Source organism: Nelumbo lutea, chromosome 2 (assembly GCF_056320005.1).
Source record: "Nelumbo lutea isolate HS-2025 chromosome 2, American lotus-T2T, whole genome shotgun sequence".
Lineage (NCBI taxonomy): Eukaryota > Viridiplantae > Streptophyta > Magnoliopsida > Proteales > Nelumbonaceae > Nelumbo > Nelumbo lutea.
This window is the reverse complement of record NC_142685.1, coordinates 21,485,162-21,502,069: the sequence shown is the minus strand read 5'-3', so window position 1 is coordinate 21,502,069 and position 16,908 is coordinate 21,485,162. Positions and strand designations below refer to the sequence as shown.

The following is a 16,908-nucleotide window of genomic DNA, read 5'->3' as shown; positions in this document are numbered from 1 at the left end:
ATGGCAAGTTTTATTTCAAAGTATTCCTTGGCATTGTCTGATCTAAACACTTTTACTCGTACCCCAAATTGTGTCAGCACCATCTGATGGAATTGTTAAACCAAAGATGGTACCTCATCACGAGATCTCATTAAATATATCCAAGAGTACCGAGAATAATCATCCACAAACAAAAGAAAATACCGATAGCCACCCATAAAAGAAACATGGTATGGCCCTCACACATCAATATGAACAATATAAAAAACAGAAGAACATCTTTTATTACTTGCTTTGAAGGAATGCTTACAATGCTTTCCAAGTTGACAGTCCTTGCACTCCAAATTGGACAAATCGACCGGCTCAAACAATTTGGGAAGCAAAAAACGCAAAGAAGCAAAAGACAAATGTCTTAATCGATTATGCCAAAGCATAATCTGACCCACTAACTCTAACTTAATACTTCTGCTGACATGATGACTTTGATGACTGGGAAGCACATCAAGAAGATAGATTCCATTCACCTCACGACCACTCCCAATCGTCCTCTTTGATTCCAAATCCTGCAAAACACAAAGACCAGGGAAAAAAATCACAGAACAATTCAAATTCTTTGTCAAGCTACTAACAAATAAAAGATTAGTGCTTAGTCTTAGGAACATGAAGGACAGAAGGTAGGGTAATGGTATCAGTTATCCTTACAGACCCTTTCCCAACAATGGGAACATGTGATCCATCAACTGTGGAAACTCTATCTCTACCAGAGTAGAAGTGGTATGGTGTGAAAATGGTGGAAATGTTGGTCATATGTTCTGAGGCACCCAAGTCTATAATCTAGGGAGGTCCCCCTTTACCTGTAGTGGATACATAATTTGTAGTGGCATGTGAACTACTTGTGTGTGCAAACGAGGTAGAATGACTACCTCCTGATCCACCTGCACCTTGCTGTTCACCTGATAATGAGTTGGAACTGGCTGTATCCTTCTGATTTAGGAAATGCCCATATCTCTCCAATTTGGCCCTCACTACATGTAGAGAACACTGATGTGGGCCCCACAGCTACAATCCCACTGTGTTCATAGGGTAGAAGGTGTTCTAGTCTTCCTAGGGTTAGCTATTGGTCATTTAGTTGTTTTAGTTATTTATTTCAGTCTTATTTTTGCTCTATTTGTTATGTAAAGGCTAAGGGCAAGTAGAAGTTCAGGACTGTTATCAGTCTTGAACCCTAAGGGATTTCAGGTTCGAAAATAAGAAGAAAGGTAAAGAGAAAAGAGGAGGAAGAGGGAGAAGAAGCAGTAGAACACAAGAGTTGAAAAGGAGGAGCATAAGCTTAATGTTCTTCCGCCGCCACTTTAATTAATATTTATAGGTTATGCTCATTACATGGAAAGGACAGATCTGCCCTTAGTCTTTACATAACAAATAGAGCAAAAACAAGACTGAAATAAATAACAACTAAAACGACTAAATGACCAATAGCTAACCCCAGGAAGACTAGAACACCTTCTACCCTACAAACACAATGGGACTGTAGCTGTGGGGCCCACATCAGTGTTCTCTACACTGTAGTTGTTGCAATAGATTCTAGAGAGGCTGTAGTAGGTGGCTCTGATAAATCTCCAGTCACTGCCATATTCACATTCCCCTTCTAGTTCTGAGCCGGCTCGGTACAAGGTGTGGGTAAAGTTTCCAGCAGGTATCTCTGGTATGTTTGGGTTTCTTACAGTAGTCACAGATCAGATCCCTTTTGTCCTCCTTCCTTGGTTCATTTCCACCCTTGTCCCTACTCGGCTTAGGCTTCACTGTGCTAACCATAGCTGATTGCTCAAGGCCTGAGTTCCTCATCACCACATTTCTCCTACTCTCCTCTCCAAACACAAAGGCATATGCCTGAGAGAGAGTTACATTTTCTCGGGAAAAAATATGTTGTTGTGCAATACCATACTCAGGGTTAAGTCCAGCTAAAAGCTCAAAAACCCTATTCTTTTATACCAACTTTTGATAAGTTGCTGCATCTTTGCTACTTTCCCAAACCACAATCTCCAAATGATCTATCTCATGCCATAAGGTTTTTAGGGCTGAAAAATAAATGGCAACAGACTTATCTCCCTGCCTAGTAGCAATCACCTAGTTTCTCAACTGATAGGCTCTAAAAACATTTTCATTCTATGAATAGGTTTCTGCTACTCCATCCTAAATCTCCTTAGCTGTGTTAGCCCATAAAAAGTTCTTACTTATATGGGGCAACATGGAATTACACAGCCAAGTCATCACCATGTAGTTCTCCTGTACCCATTGGGAATGGTTAGTTTCAGGTTTCTTTTCCTCACCGGTGTGACATACCCTAATTTCCCACGAGCACCAATGGCCATCTTTGCAAATTGTGACCATTCTAAGTAGTTTGTACCATCCAACTTGACTGTACTAATGGTTCTGTCCTCGAGGAGGTCTCCAACACCTCCTCCCCCGGATCCCATTTCTCCTAAAAATTTGTTTTCAACTCCACAACCCTCTATAACTCTCAGAATAGGTTAGGAAATCAATTTGAGATGAAAAGAAGGTATTTATCTCCTTTAGAAACCTCAAACACCCTCTTGGAACCCTAGAAGCCCCTCCCTCCAAAGATTCCTTTTTCCGTGGAAGCGAGAGAAGAGGGGGAAGAGGCTGTTACTCCCTCCAGAGACCTCCAAAAAGGCTGGGACTTGAACCACTCCTTTTAGAAAACCTCAAGGAACCTAGAAAACTAGAGCACCACTTCCTAGGTCAAAATTGAAGAGTCCTACTAAAATAGGACTCTCCCCCTTTTCCAGTTCTTCCTGATTTTGGTGTAAAACCCTAGACCAGCTACAAGGGATTGCAATTTGTAGAGGAGATGGGCCGAATGGCCCATAGACTGTCACTTCATGTTATGTTATGTTTCTCTCTGTTATGGGCCTAATTCTGGGCCCATACTCTGTAGTGTTTGTTTTTGTATTTTTCTGCCCACTCAAGGGCCTCTCTGTAATTTATCAAAGATTAACTTAAATAAAAGAGTATTAGAGTGTTAGAGGGAGGTTAAGTTCGAACTCCTCATCCTCTAACTCTCCTTGCCGCAGTTCTCTCTCTCTCTCTTCTTCTCTAATCTTCTCTAATCTTCTCTTGTTAGTTTTTCTGGTTTTCTAGCACAGTCCCATACTTCTAGGACTGTTTTTCAACTCAATTCCTCCAAAAGAATCCAAAAACTGGGCTTACCTGATGTCTTTGATCGGCCCTTTACCTTATCATGTAGTCGGCCGATCTAGGGCTGCATGATGGAGCAGCTCACGAAATGTTTAAACCTGGCTCTGATACCAAGTAGAAAGGTTTGGACAACCTGTTTTGATATAAAAACTGTAAAAAAAGAAGAAAAGAAAGAGGAGAAAAGGTTTCAGCTAAGAAAGAGAGAGATGAGAGATAGAAGAGAACGGGAGAAGCTTAGAATTAGGTCTGGCTGCCCCTTTCATTAGATTATATACTCATAAATAAAAGAGAGTACAAAGACAAGTATGCCCTTAGTAATCGGCTACTTGTGAGAACTTAAAAACACTCTTAACTTAAAACATAAACTAATGGGCCTAAGGCCCAATAACTCCCTAACTATGATATGTAAATAAGAAACATGTTATATCAGCCCAAAACTCAACAAAATGTATTATTATTTGGGCTGACTGTTGGGTCTGGGGGCCAGGATCCAAATACTGGAGCCCCTGTAACCTGCCTTGCTACTCATGTTTTAGAGATCAGGACCCACCATCAGGTAGATGCTGTCTGTTAGATTAGAATGGAAAAATTAGGCATTCACTGAAGCTCATGACCATGGGACTTTACTGTATCAGAACCTAGATTTCCTTATAATCAGCACCTAGGGGAACAACATATAAAACAATTACCTACTGAAATAAATCCTAGCTTGTTCTGATTTAGCCCCTATCCCAGAAACATGCAGCACATGGCATGTTATAGGGGTCCCATAACTATCTTCAGTCCTTTTGTTCCCAGTCTGAAGATGCTCCTTTGTTATTACATTATGATGTTAATTCTTAACTTGCTGTTTTTATTTTTAAGTAATTAATGAAGTTTTTCTTTCTACCAAAAAAAGTTTTTCTGTGTTGCTGATAAAAAAAAATCTTATCTTTCTGATCAGAAAAGAAGCTATTTATAGTGGTTACTATAGGCCTACATTTTAGCATGAATTTACTGACATGTTTATTTAATTTGTATGTTAGGGGTATTCTGCCTATCATGGTGTGAGTCATGCTTGGAGAATGGGTAGGAAAAAAGGTGGTCCAAATTCTATAGACAGTCGCAAGAAGCAGAAAGCATTTTCCTCTGTATGGAGGCCTGTTTGTACCCAGTCTGCTGCACGTGAAGGTTTGTTCTGTTAATGGAAGCTTATTTCCTTATTGAGTGAGGCAACATATTCTTCCCATCCTGAGTGATCTGATTTCCACAATAGTAGCCAATGGTATTTTTCTAGGAAAGGTTAAAATGTATTTTATTAAATAAATTTCAAGGGATACAAGAAAATGATTGCTAAACAACTATAAGTGAGAGACTGTACCCACATAACAGACCCCAATTATACAAAAAGTTACACACAAGTCAGCCTTTATACTAGTAATAGCTCTTGGGTAAATAAGTTACAAAAAAAAGAACATTTCTGAAAAACTCTCCAACTGATAACCATGAGAATGCCAAAGATTAAATGCTTCAAGGGTTGCATTTCATCTTCCTGCCTTGATGATTCTCAAAAATTCTTTAACTTCTTTCCATTTAAATACTCCAAATAATGGCTACTGGTAAGACCCTTCAGGCCATTTTACCTCTTCAATTTAGAACCAGCTCCCGTCCAAAAAAGAACAGTCCATTATCAAAAAAGAACATTTCTGAACAACTCTCTAACTGATACCATGAGAATGCCAAGGATTAAATACTTCAAGGATTTCATCTTCTTGTCTTGCTGATTCTCAAAAATTCTTGAACTTCTTTCCATCCAAATACTCCAAATAATGGCTACTGGTAAGACCCTTCAGGCCATTTTACCTCTTCAATTTAGAACCAACCCCTGTCCAAAAAAAAGCCATCCATTTAGGGTCTCCTGGACTGTCCTAGGGAAAACCCAGTCTACATTTAGGCATAAGGCATCTTAGAAGAAAAACCCTGGATCTACGAGCCTATGGGGCATTGGAGAAAAAGGTGTCAGCATATTTCAAAGAGTGCTTGCAAAATGAGCAGCCCAAGGGTGAGATGTTCATACCTCCTTACCAGATTATCTTTTGTAAGACATTTATCTAGTGTTGTAGTCTACAACATGAAGGTGATCTTTGGAGGCACTCAGGCACCTGGGATGCCACACAATTTTTGAAGTTTCTGTTGCCCACAACAGCAAGCCTCTTTACACAAGATTTTACTGAAAAGGATCCAGATTTTTCCCACTCCCACCTGCTGTCTTCACAACCAACCATTGGATCACCTCATCCAGCTCCCAATCAAATAAAATCTTTCAAAACTTTGGGGTCCAAATCATTTTTTTATTCTATATTATTGATGCACCCTTGTCTCTTTATCCTTGGCCACCACGTAAAGATTAGGGAAAATCTTCAATGGTCTTTCCACAAATCAAGCATCCAATGAGAATTTGAGCCTAGATCTAACCAATCTTGTAAGCAATGCCTGATAATAGTTGCCATATCTTCTTTCTGTAATGCATTCATTTTCCTGCTTCTTCAGTTCTTAAATCAAGAAAACTCGTCATTTTTAATCCTCCAGAAGCTAAAAGCTGAGGTACATTTTCCTCAGAACCTGAGATAATACTTGCCACCTGATGTGGGGTGGCCCAACTCAGCCCATTTGAGGTTGGGAGGCCCAGCCCACGAGTGCCAGATTCGGGAATGAGATCCGCTACAGCAGGGGTTACCTTGCTCCCCTCATACGGAGCCAATCGCAGGGAGCCCACGCATCTCCGCAGAGCTCTTTGACTGCCCTCGTACGACACCCATCTCAGGCGTTCATCTCTACCTACCTCTAGGTAGTTCAAGTATAAATAGGGGTGCCACCCTCCAGGTAAAGGGATCGAATACAATCTTCAGTCCAAATTTGGAACTGGGCTCACAAACTATATCCTAGTTCCCCTCTTCGTACCTCGTACTAACTTGACCGTTGGAGACTCTGCCTCGGGTTCTCACCTAGGGCCTTTGACCTATTCTGCCTTGCAGCACCTTGGCCACCAACCTTTGGCTTCTACAGTATTCGGAGCCTTCTCCGCCTCGGCCTGCACACCTCAGCCTCAACAGCAAGCTCTCTGAACCCTTGAAGCCTTTGGAGTCTAGGGACGAAATTACTTTGTTGTCCTCGGCCAACCCGAGCACCAACAATTGGTGCCGTCTGTGGGAAATGTTGCTAAGACGTTCTCTAAAAAGAACTTTGACAAGCTATCAGGTCCCCGAGCTCCAACCAACCAGCATGGTACGAAGAACAATAAATACACAAAATCTTGTCACCAATGAATAATTCCAGGCCATGCTCGACCGCCTGGAGTACTTGACACAACGAGTCAAGTAGAACTACCCCCACGCAGGAGGTTGCCCCCAGGGTGACCCCCCCGTCGGGGAGTCCACACAACCGAGCCGGCATGGGTCCACCAGCCAATTGGTCCCCAACCTCGGCCACGGGCAGCGGATCGAGCCTTTCGAGTCTGGTAGCAGTCGTCTTGCCAACCCGCTCTCCCAGACCTCCAGACCACCCAGCTGAAGGGAGGACAACTCCAGACCTCCTAGCCGAAGGGAGGAAGAACCGGAACAATCAAAGGATAGCTGCCAGTCCTCCAAGTAGCATCACCGATGCCAAAGGACCAAGCTGAGGGACGAAGGCGGACACCGCGATCGCCCTAGCGCCCACTCCAAGGCCGAGGGCCGGCTTCGAGCCTCTTCCCCTTACGTCTCGGACCTCCGGGACTTCTTGAATGACCGTCGCGCTAAGTTCGAAGCACGCGGTCTCAACTCCGAGCACTCTGGAGTCCGCATCGATCGCCACCATGCCCATGAGGATCGGGATGGTGCACAGGCCATGCCTGACCCCATGTCCGCCGAACTCTGAGACGAGCTTGGTGCTGTCAAAGCCGAGATCTGACAAGTTAAGGAGGGCCAAACTGATACCTCGATCGAACAGAGCAATTCCCTTGGGAGAATGGATGCCTTCTCCCCTGATATCGTCGTCGAGCCTCTACCCCTGAACTTCAAGGCTCCCACCTAGGAGATGTATGACGGGAACACAGACCCGGACGACCACCTGGAGAGCTTTAGGGCACTCATGATCCTGTACGGATACTCTGATGCCTTGATGTGTCGGACTTTCCAGGCGACCTTTAAGGGATCCGTTCGGCGGTGGTTTTCAGCCTCCCACCTCGGTCATCACCTCATGGGAGCAGTTTTCCATCATGTTCCTTGCATGCTTTATCAACAGCCGGCGCCCCCAAAAAAGCATTGTCTCGCTGATGACTGTTAAGCAGAAGCGAGGAGAGAACTTGCGGGCATACATCGACCGCTTCAAAAAAGAACTTGAGGTCCGTGACCTCGACCCCCTGGTCTCTATGCATGTCGCCATCAGCGGACTCCTCCCTGGCTCGGCCCTCAAATGCTCCGTTGCCAAAAGCTGGCCAAAGACGAAGCTAGAGTTCCTAGAAAAGGCCTAGAAGTACATTGAGGTCGAAGAGGCTTCGGCTACGGAAGCCCATGAGAGGTACAAAGCATTGGGACGGAGCCCCTGAGAAGAAGAGGAAGAGCGGAGACCAGGACTGTAGCAACAAAAACCATAACAGGAAGCCATCGGTCTCGGCCTTGGCTTACAATCAGTACATGCCACTCAACTCCATCCGCACACAGGTTCTGATGCAGATCGGGCAGGAGAAATTTATGAAGTGGCCTGAAAAGTTGAAGAACCCCTATCGGGGGAACCCCAAAAAATACTGCAAGTTTCACTGAGGTACCGGCCACGACACTGAGGACTGCTATGATCTCAAAAACGAGATAGAGTCCCTCATTTGTCGGGGACACCTCAAGCAGTACGTCGGAGGCGAAGCCGGTGCCTCGTCCTCCCAGCAGCAGCAGCAACAGCAACACCAACTAGTAGCAGGCGTCATCAACGTCATAGCAGGAGGCATGACCTCGGGTGGAGCCTCGTCCTCAGCTCGCAAAGCCTACGCCAGGCAGCTGAACATTCAGGGGCCGACCCCCAAGAAGTAGAAGCAAGAACCCCTCTCCTTCACGGATGAGGACCTGAAGGGGGTAGCAGTCCCCCATGATGACGCATTGGTGGTCTCAACCGTCTTTGCAAATTTTGTAGTCAAAAGGATCCTTGTTGATAGTGGCTCTTCGGCCGACATCCTTTTCTACGAAGCTTTTGTGAAAATGAAGATAGCTCCGGAGCACCTCCAACTAGTAGATGCCCCACTAGTCGGCTTCTCCGACAGCATCGTCAAACCAGAGGGCAAGATCTCCCTACCAGTCATAGTAGGGACGGAGCCCTAGTAGGTGACAAGGATGATAGAGTTCCTGGTCGTGAAGATTGGCTCACCCTACAACGCCATCATGGGGAGACCAACTCTTCACGCACTCCGGGCAGCCATCTCCTACCACCTCGCCTTGAAGTTTCCCATCGAGTACGGTGTTGGAGTTGTTCATGGGGACCAGCATGCTGCCCGTCAGTGCTATGCGGTAGCGCTGAAGGGCAAGAATAAAGAAGCTCTGCCACTAGAGGGGTTCGACCTTAGGGAGGAGCCAGCGAGCCGAGGCCAGTCGGCCGAGGACCTCGTCTTGGTCCCCCTGGACAAGGATGAACCCGACAAGACAGTTCGCGTCGAGTCCAACCTTCCCCCCGAGAGCCTATCCGAACTGGTAAGTTTCCCCAGACTCAATGCTGACGTCCTTGCTTGGTCCGCCGCTGACATGCCTGGAATTGACCCCTCGGTCATTACGCACTGGCTGAGTGTGGACCCAAGCTCTAGGCCAGTTTGGCAAAAGAAGAGGAACTTTGCATCGGAACGTTGGAAGGCCATAGAGGAGGAAGTTGAAAAGTTACTTGATGTCGGCTTCATCCGAGAGGTACACTACCCTAATTGGTTGTCAAATGTGGTTATGGTAAAGAAAGCTAACGGGAAATGGCGGATCTGTATTGATTTTAGAAACCTTAACCAAGTCTACCTGAAGGACAATTTTCCTTTGCCAAGGATATACCACCTCGTTGACGCCACTGCAGCGTACGAGATACTTAGTTTCATGGATGCCTTATTCGGATACAATCAGATAAAGATGCACCCAGATGATGAAGAGAAGACCTCGTTCATCACTGAACATGGCACATACTGCTACCATGTGATGCCCTTCAGCCTCAAGAATGCTGGGGCCACTGACTAGCGCCTTATTAACAAGGTGTTCAAAGAGTAGATGGGGAGGAACGTCGAAGACTATGTGGATGACATGGTAGTGAAGAGCCTGAAGGCCGGGACCCACATCTCGGACCTAGCCGAGACCTTCGACACCTTGTGGAAGTACAATATGAAGCTCAACCCTAGCAAGTGTGCCTTGGGCGTCACATCAGGCAAATTCCTAGGTTTCGTCGTCACTCAGAGAGGCATTGAGGCTAATCTTGAGAAGATACAGGCCATACTAGACATGGCACCCTCGCGAACGGTGAAGGAGACCCAAAAACTCGCCGGCCGATAGCAGCCCTCAATCGCTTCATGTCAAAGTCAACCGACCACTACCTACCCTTCTTTCGTGCCATCAAGAAGCTGAAAGAGTTTCAATGGACGGAGGAGTGGTAGCGTGCCTTTGACGAGCTCAAGGCGTACCTTACTTCGCCTCCCCTCCTCACCCGGTCGGCCGAAGGGGAAACCCTGTACTTGCACCTCTCGGCCGGGGATGAAGCAGTTAATTCAGTCCTTATCAAGGATGATGGCGTGCAGAAGCCAGTTTACTATGCTAGCAACGTCCTCTACGACGCCGAAACCAGGTACCCCGAGGTAGAGAAGTTGGCTTTCGCCCTCGTGGTTTCAACAAGGAAACTTTGGCCATATTTCCAGGCCCACACTATAGTGGTCCTGAGGAACCAGCCCCTCAAGGCCGTCCTTGCCAAACCCGAGACCTCGGGATGACTGACGAAGTGGGCCATCAAGTTATCTAAGTTTGACATCTAGTACTGGCCGAGGCCCACGATCAAGGCACAAGCCCTGGCAGATTTCATAGTAGAATGCACCTTCAGCCGAGCCCTTCGGCAGCCCCTAGAAAATCTTGAGGGGGATCATGTGGACGGCGAGGCTCAACCCTGATGGAAGCTTTTTGTTGGCGGTTCCTCCAATGCCGAAGGAAGCGGAGCGAGCCTCATCCTCCTCACCCCATATGATGTTATCCTAGAGTATGTGCTAAGGTTCGACTTTCCAACATCGAAGAACAAAGCAGAGTACGAGGTCCACCTTGCTGGTCTCCAGCTTTCTAGGGACCTCGACTCTTCACACGTCGAAGCCTTCAGTGACTCTCAACTGGTGGTGAGTCAGATGAATGGCAAGTACGAGGCCAGAGAACAAAGCATGTCCAAGTACTTCGCCAAAGTCTAAGACTTAGCCCGCCACTTCCAACGTTTTTCCTTGCAACCGATCTCGCGAGCTGAGAACACACGAGCCGACACCCTCTCCAAGTTGGCAAGCACCTCGAGAGGAACTCTTGGTCAAGCCGTACACATCGAGAAGCTACTTCGGTCTTCCATTGAAGAAGTCCTAGTACTCCCCATAGAGGCCGAACCTTCATGGATGGATCCCATTGTCAACTTCCTATCAGCTGGATGGTTGCCCGATGACAGAAATGAGGCAAAACGACCTAGACGACAGGCAACCCACTATACCCTGCTGGAAGGGAAGCTGTACCGAAGATCCTTCACTTTGCCTTACCTCCCATGCCTTCATCTGGAGGTGGGCAACTATGTGCTACAAGAAATTCACGAAGGCATCTGCTATAACCACCTCGGCGGGAGAGCCCTAGCCCAAAAAGCCCTAAGGCAGGGCTACTTCTGGCCTACCTCCACAAGGACGCAACTAGATTGGTGCAAAAGTGTGATCCATGTTAGAGGCATGCCAACTTATGCCACCGGCCGACCACCACTCTCTCGGCCCTTAACAACCCATGGCCCTTTGCCAAATGGGGCAAGGACCTCCTTGGCCCCTTCCCTCCGGCCACGAGGGGCAGAAAGTACCTCGTTGTTGCAGTAGACCTCCTTCGGTATCAGACAACGAGAAGCAATTTGATGACACCAAGTTCCGGGAGTGGTGCACCTCCTTCGGTATCAGGCAACAATACACCTTGATAGGCTATCCTCAAACCAACGGCCTAGTCGAGGTCACCAACAGGACAATACTGGATGGGTTGAAGACCATATTAGACTGAGCTAAAGGCCTATGGGCTGAAGAACTAAATAGTGTACTCTGAGCTTACTGAACTATGCCTCGGACAGCCATGGGAGAAACTCCCTTTGGCTTAACCTACGACACAAAAGCAGTTATCCCAGCAGAGATTGGTCAGCCGACACTCCGAATTGAGATGTACAACGGAGCCAAAAATGATGAAGCCCTCAAAGCAAACTTAGGCTTGTTGGAAGAAGACCGAGAGCAAGCACAGATAAGGGTAGCCGCTTACCAGCAGCGAGTGGTCCGCTACTACAACTCCAGGGTAAAGAAAGACATTATCAAGAAGGAGACCTTGTCCTTAGAAAAGTCATGGTCCCCGAACCCGGAGTAGGGAAGTTGGGCCCCAACTAGGAAGGCCCCTACAAAATCAAGCGAGTCGTCGGCCTCGACACTTTTCACCTAGAACACCTAGATGGAAGACCTATACCTCAGACATGGAACTCGGAGAATCTCCGGATGTACTACAAATGATTGTAATATCTTTTTGAAACTATTGGTGAATGAAGAAAGGTTCCTCTTTGGCTCAATGCTCAGTGTGTACCTACTAAGTTCCTCCTCGGCCTCGCGATTGGCAGGGGCACATGGCCTCCTCCGAGGACTGTACCCCCTCGCTAAACCGACACCAAGACTTAGCGAATAAGTAGGGAACACCCTAGCTGTGACTTAATGCGTCAGAATACACCAGGACGACCGAGGGCCTCATGTGCCATAGACTTAGCGCATGGCCTCCTCCGAGGCAGAGGCGCATGGCCTTCTCCGAGGACTGTACCCCCTCGCTAAACCGATGCCAAGACTTGGCGAATAAGTAGCGAACACCCTAGTTGTGACTTAATGCGTCAGAATACACCAGGACGACCGAGGGCCTCATGTGCCACAGTGCCCCACCTCGGCGGCGGTTAGCCTCCTAAACTTTCACACTTAGCGCTACCAACAAAGGAAGCCAGCCTCCACGGAGCGTTACGCTCGACCTCATCGAAACAAGTATGTGGGGATATGGGAGCCAGGCGAGCCTCGGCTCTGCCTAGGCCCCATGAGGCCAGACGAGCCTCAGCTCTGTCTTGGCCACCCCCCAATAAGGAAAGTCACCTTGGCTTCGCTGAAGCTAATGTGCAAGGATACGAGAGCCAGGCGAGCCTCGACTCTATCTAGGCCCCGCGGAGCCAGACGGGCCTCAGCTCTGTCTCGGCCACCCCTCAATACGACAGGCCACTTCGGCTAGCTGAAATCAATACTTAGAAGATTGGGAGACAAGCGAGCCTCAGCTCAGCCTCAGCCCTACTCACGTCGACAGGTCATCTTGTTATTTACTCGAAGGGAGGAGAGCTAGACGAGCCTCACTCTCCGCTTTAGCCTCCCCCCATCACAGGCCTATTTGGCCTTGCCTAAGTGAACGCTTAAGAAAGGTGGTAGGCCAAGAAAGCCCCAACCCAGTCGCGGAGGCTTCGCCTCGGCCACCCCTCCGCCATGCTCCTTACGCGCAAAGTGAAGTAAACCGAAGAGAACTATACTTGTCTCACGCTGTGATTTTTCTCTTGGAGGGGCAAGGACCCTTTGACAACAAAAGCATAATTGCAAAAACAATGCAAAAAGTACAAGGAGAAACAACATAGCAAAGCACAAGTGCAACATTTGAGGCAAAGATAAAAAATGCCACCGATTTTCATTATGTACAAAATGTTTGGCTTTACAAAATTGTCTCACGTCCCCTTGGACCGAACATATGTACAATGTCAAAAAAAAAAGAGGAGAGAAAGAAAAAAGAGAAATCCTAGCTTAAGCCTCGCCACCAGCCGGAGGAGGAAGTGCAAAATCAGCAACCTCTTCGGGAGAGTCAAGGATCACCTTCAAAGATTCGGCATCAAAATCTGGAAGCACCGCCACAAGTGCCTTCTTGGTGCCCTCGATCCCGTCCAAATAAGCCCCGGAAGTGAGATCGGCCAACTCATTGACCCGTTTCCCTCCCTCCCGGGCCCTCTTCTCAGCCTCGATTGCCTTCTGTTCGGCTTCTGCAATCCTCTTAGCTGCCTCCTCAACTCTCTTTTCTGCCTCGGCCGCCCGCTTGTTCGCCTCAGCGATGTCTACCTCAGCTTGACGCTGTTCGGCCTCAGAAATGAGGCTCTCTGCACGAGCCCTCTCCATCTGCTCTTGGGAGAGGAGATCCTGCGTCTTCTTCAGTTTTTCTTCGGCCTCTATGTGAAGCTTTTGTTCGTCGCTGAAGTATCACTAGAACTCGCGGCGCTTCTCCACGGCGGTGGTGGCGACTTGCTGAAGCTTGTCTTTCTCAGCCTCCAGCTTGTCCATGTTGGCTAGGGTCAATTTCAGCCGATCCCCTAGCCCAACAAAGTGAAGGCAGACTTGCAACGAGGAAACAATTAGCACCCAACAGATAAACAGAGAAAAGAAGGAAAGGAAAAGGGAGCAAGCTATTACCTCGGCCAGGCTCTGTAGCCCTTGCTCGTACAACCTGTTCGAGGCCATCCCTAGCATCTGGAAGCCATCCCATGCCAGGCGAGCCCCACTCACCAACGTTGGGCCAACTCCCGCATTGCGGATGGAGTCCCCCTTGCGGATCTCCCACTCAGGGCGAAAGATTTGGTAAGACTGCTAGGCGAGAACCTCCAACGGCGTGGGAGCAGAAAATGACCCCATTCCCTCCTTGTGGGGCTTCCTTGGGGCGTTGCCGGCAAACTCCTAGTGTGGGCCACCTTCTGCTGTAGCTGACGCCCTACGGCCTCCTCGGCCGGCCTCTTCCTCCTTGCCTCAACCCCGTCGGCAGGTCCTCTTGCCACCTCAGTTGGATGCTGCAGTGCTTGCTCTTTGCGCCCGGATGGCCCTCCTCGACGGGCTCCTTCCCCTTTGCGGGGATTTGTGGAGTGGCTCCCTTCGGGGGAGCTATTGAAGAAGTCCCTTTGGCAGGGGCCTGCGCTCTCATCCCCTTGTCAGTGACCTGGCGGGAAGACCCCCCTTCGTAGGGGCCGACGCCTTCTCCTTCTGGGCTGGCGTGGCCCCGATGGCCTTTTGAACTATTTGTTCGCCAGCCTTCGCCCGCTCCTTCTGTATCACGCGGGCACGGTCCAATATGGCCTTCCGAGCATCCATCGGCACTTTTGCAAGCAAAACAACAGTTAGTACCATTATACAAAGACAAAAGCGAGGAAAACGTGGAAAGGAGTTGTGTGGCCTATCCTACCGAGGGGGGTAGGGCTGAGTCTCGCGAAAACCAATGGGATCTCCTCCACCAAGGGCTAGGCTCAGACTCTCCCCAGGTTGAGCAGCCGTGCGAGATCGTCACTTTCCTCACTCCTAAGCAAGGGGACACTTTTCTCTGCAGACAAGCTGACCTCTCCCCACCCTGACTTGAAGGACCAGCCCTCGGGACAAGACAAAAAGAAATATTTACTCTTCCAGTTGTGCATGGAAGAGGGGTTATCTACGGGCTTGGACTTGCGGGGTTGGGAGTAGAAGACACCGGCTTCGGAAGAGTGCTTCCTCAGCATGAAGACCGCTCGGAAGAGCTTCGGCGTCAACTCCATCCCCTAGAGCCGAGCCGCCACTAGCATCGCCACAATGGTTCCTATTGCATTGGGCGCCAGTTGGCTAAGTGTAATCCAATGCACCCTTAGCAGGTCAGAGATCAACGGATGAAGGGGGAACCGAAGACCGAATTGGAGGAAGTGTTGATAAATGCAAAATCCCCCCTCCTTGGGAGTGCACGGCCGATCACCCGCCTTAGGCGCTCTCACCCCATAGGACGAAGGGATGAAGTATTGCCTTGTCAGGACCTTGACCTGATCCCATTCCAGAGAACTTTCGAACTTTGGGCGAAAAGGATCAGCCCCGACCACTACCCCGACAACACTATCAACCCTTGTCCCGGGGACGAGGTTTAGGTCCTTCTCCCCCCCTCGGCTTCCCTCGGCGTCACAGATGGGGCGCTCTCACAGGGAGGGTCATTGCCTCGGCGGATGCCTTCGGCTCCCCCGAAGGTTACCCTCTCCCGGAGCACCTCCACCTCGCACCGAAGGGGAGCGAAAACAGAAGGGCTTAAAGGGGAAAGGGGAGAAGGGGTTCGAATGGAGCTCCCCTCCGATACATTCGGAAGTTCATAGTACTCAGGTCTAGAATCTGAGAAAGACATCATTGGAAATTACCTAAAAAGGGGAGTGGAAGGAAAAGAAGTGAAGGTAGAGTGTTGAAGACTAGGGAATCTGGGAGCTGAGTTCACTTGAAGGCGAAAGCACTTGGAGGCAAAATGACAAGAATTCTGCTGTCGAAGCCCTTATTTAAAGAAGAACGAACGGCCTAGATTTCTCGAGATCTAATGGCTAAGAAGCCAACGCCTCCACAACCCAATCATTACGCGCCGCATGACGCTCAGCCTTGGAAGGCGAAGCGACGTGCTGATAACGACTTGGATCATCTCGATTCTAACGGATGATAAGCACCTCCGCACCTGCGATCCAGCTGCACCGCATTCCTAAGCGCCCACCCTCGGAAGGCGAAACGACACTCAAGATAACCAGCTCGTCCGCCCACAGTGACCCACCGATCCAGGTGACCCATTCTCACGAGCACGCACACCGATTCAACCGAAAAGTTATCTTGCGCACAGATCCTCGGACCCCATAGGTCCCCAGCCTAAACATCCTTCGGCTTCACAGGCCCTCAGCCTAAACAACCTTTAGCTTCACAGGCCCCCGGCCTCAACAACCTTCGGCTTCATAGGCCCTTGGCCTAAACAGCCTTCGGCTTCACAGGCCCCTGGCCTCAACAGCCTTTGGCTTCACAGGCTCTCGGCCTAAACAACCTTTAGCTTCACAGGCCCTCGACCTAAACAGCCTTCGGCTCCATAGGTCCTTAGCCCAAATGACGGTACCAGAGCATTTGTACTGAGTGCGCCTCCTGTGTCACTAGTCCGAAGTAGCAATGCCTTAGGCCACTTGTAGCCTCGGTCCAACTTATAAAGACGAACTAGGTAGAGACGCGAAAGAGGACGCCACTGCAGGGTACACCTCGACTACCGGGCTCACTGGCGCTCACCATTACTACTCCCATCAGCCGGTACTGAATTTTTCTCTTGGCCTCGGGAGTGGGGGGCAAGTGATGTGGGGTGACCCAACTCAGCCCATTTGAGGTTAGGAGGCCCAGCCCACAAGCACCAGATTTGGGATCGAGATCCACTACAATAGGGGTTACCCTTCTCCCCTCGTACGGAGCCAATCGCGGGGCGCCCACGTGTAGGAGTAACTCCAATAGGTGATAAAATGAGAGAAAGTAGACTAAGATGGTTTAGTAATGTGTGTAGAAGATTATTGACAGCACCCATAAGAAGTGATCTATTGCAAGTTAAGGGGCTAGAAGGGCTATGGGTAGACCAAAAAGGACATGGTTCAAAGTAGTAAGAAATGATTTAAGCATTCATAATTAAAAAATGGATATGGCATTAGACAGAGCAGAAC

At 48.7% G+C, this 16,908-nt stretch overlaps 1 protein-coding gene across 2 annotated transcripts in view; it reads left to right on the top strand.

Moving 5' to 3' along the window:
* LOC148869090 (Putative eukaryotic LigT) overlaps positions 1 to 16,908 on the top strand; it is a 51,651-nt gene that overhangs the window by 6,500 nt on the left and 28,243 nt on the right. For both annotated transcript variants that reach the window (XR_016107062.1, XM_088968859.1), the window contains exon 3: positions 4,224 to 4,368. Coding sequence is in view for 1 of the 2 variants with exons in the window: in XM_088968859.1 (XP_088824985.1) it covers positions 4,224 to 4,368 (145 nt within the window). In the remaining variant the exon portion in view is untranslated. The remainder of the gene's footprint in view (positions 1 to 4,223; positions 4,369 to 16,908) is intronic.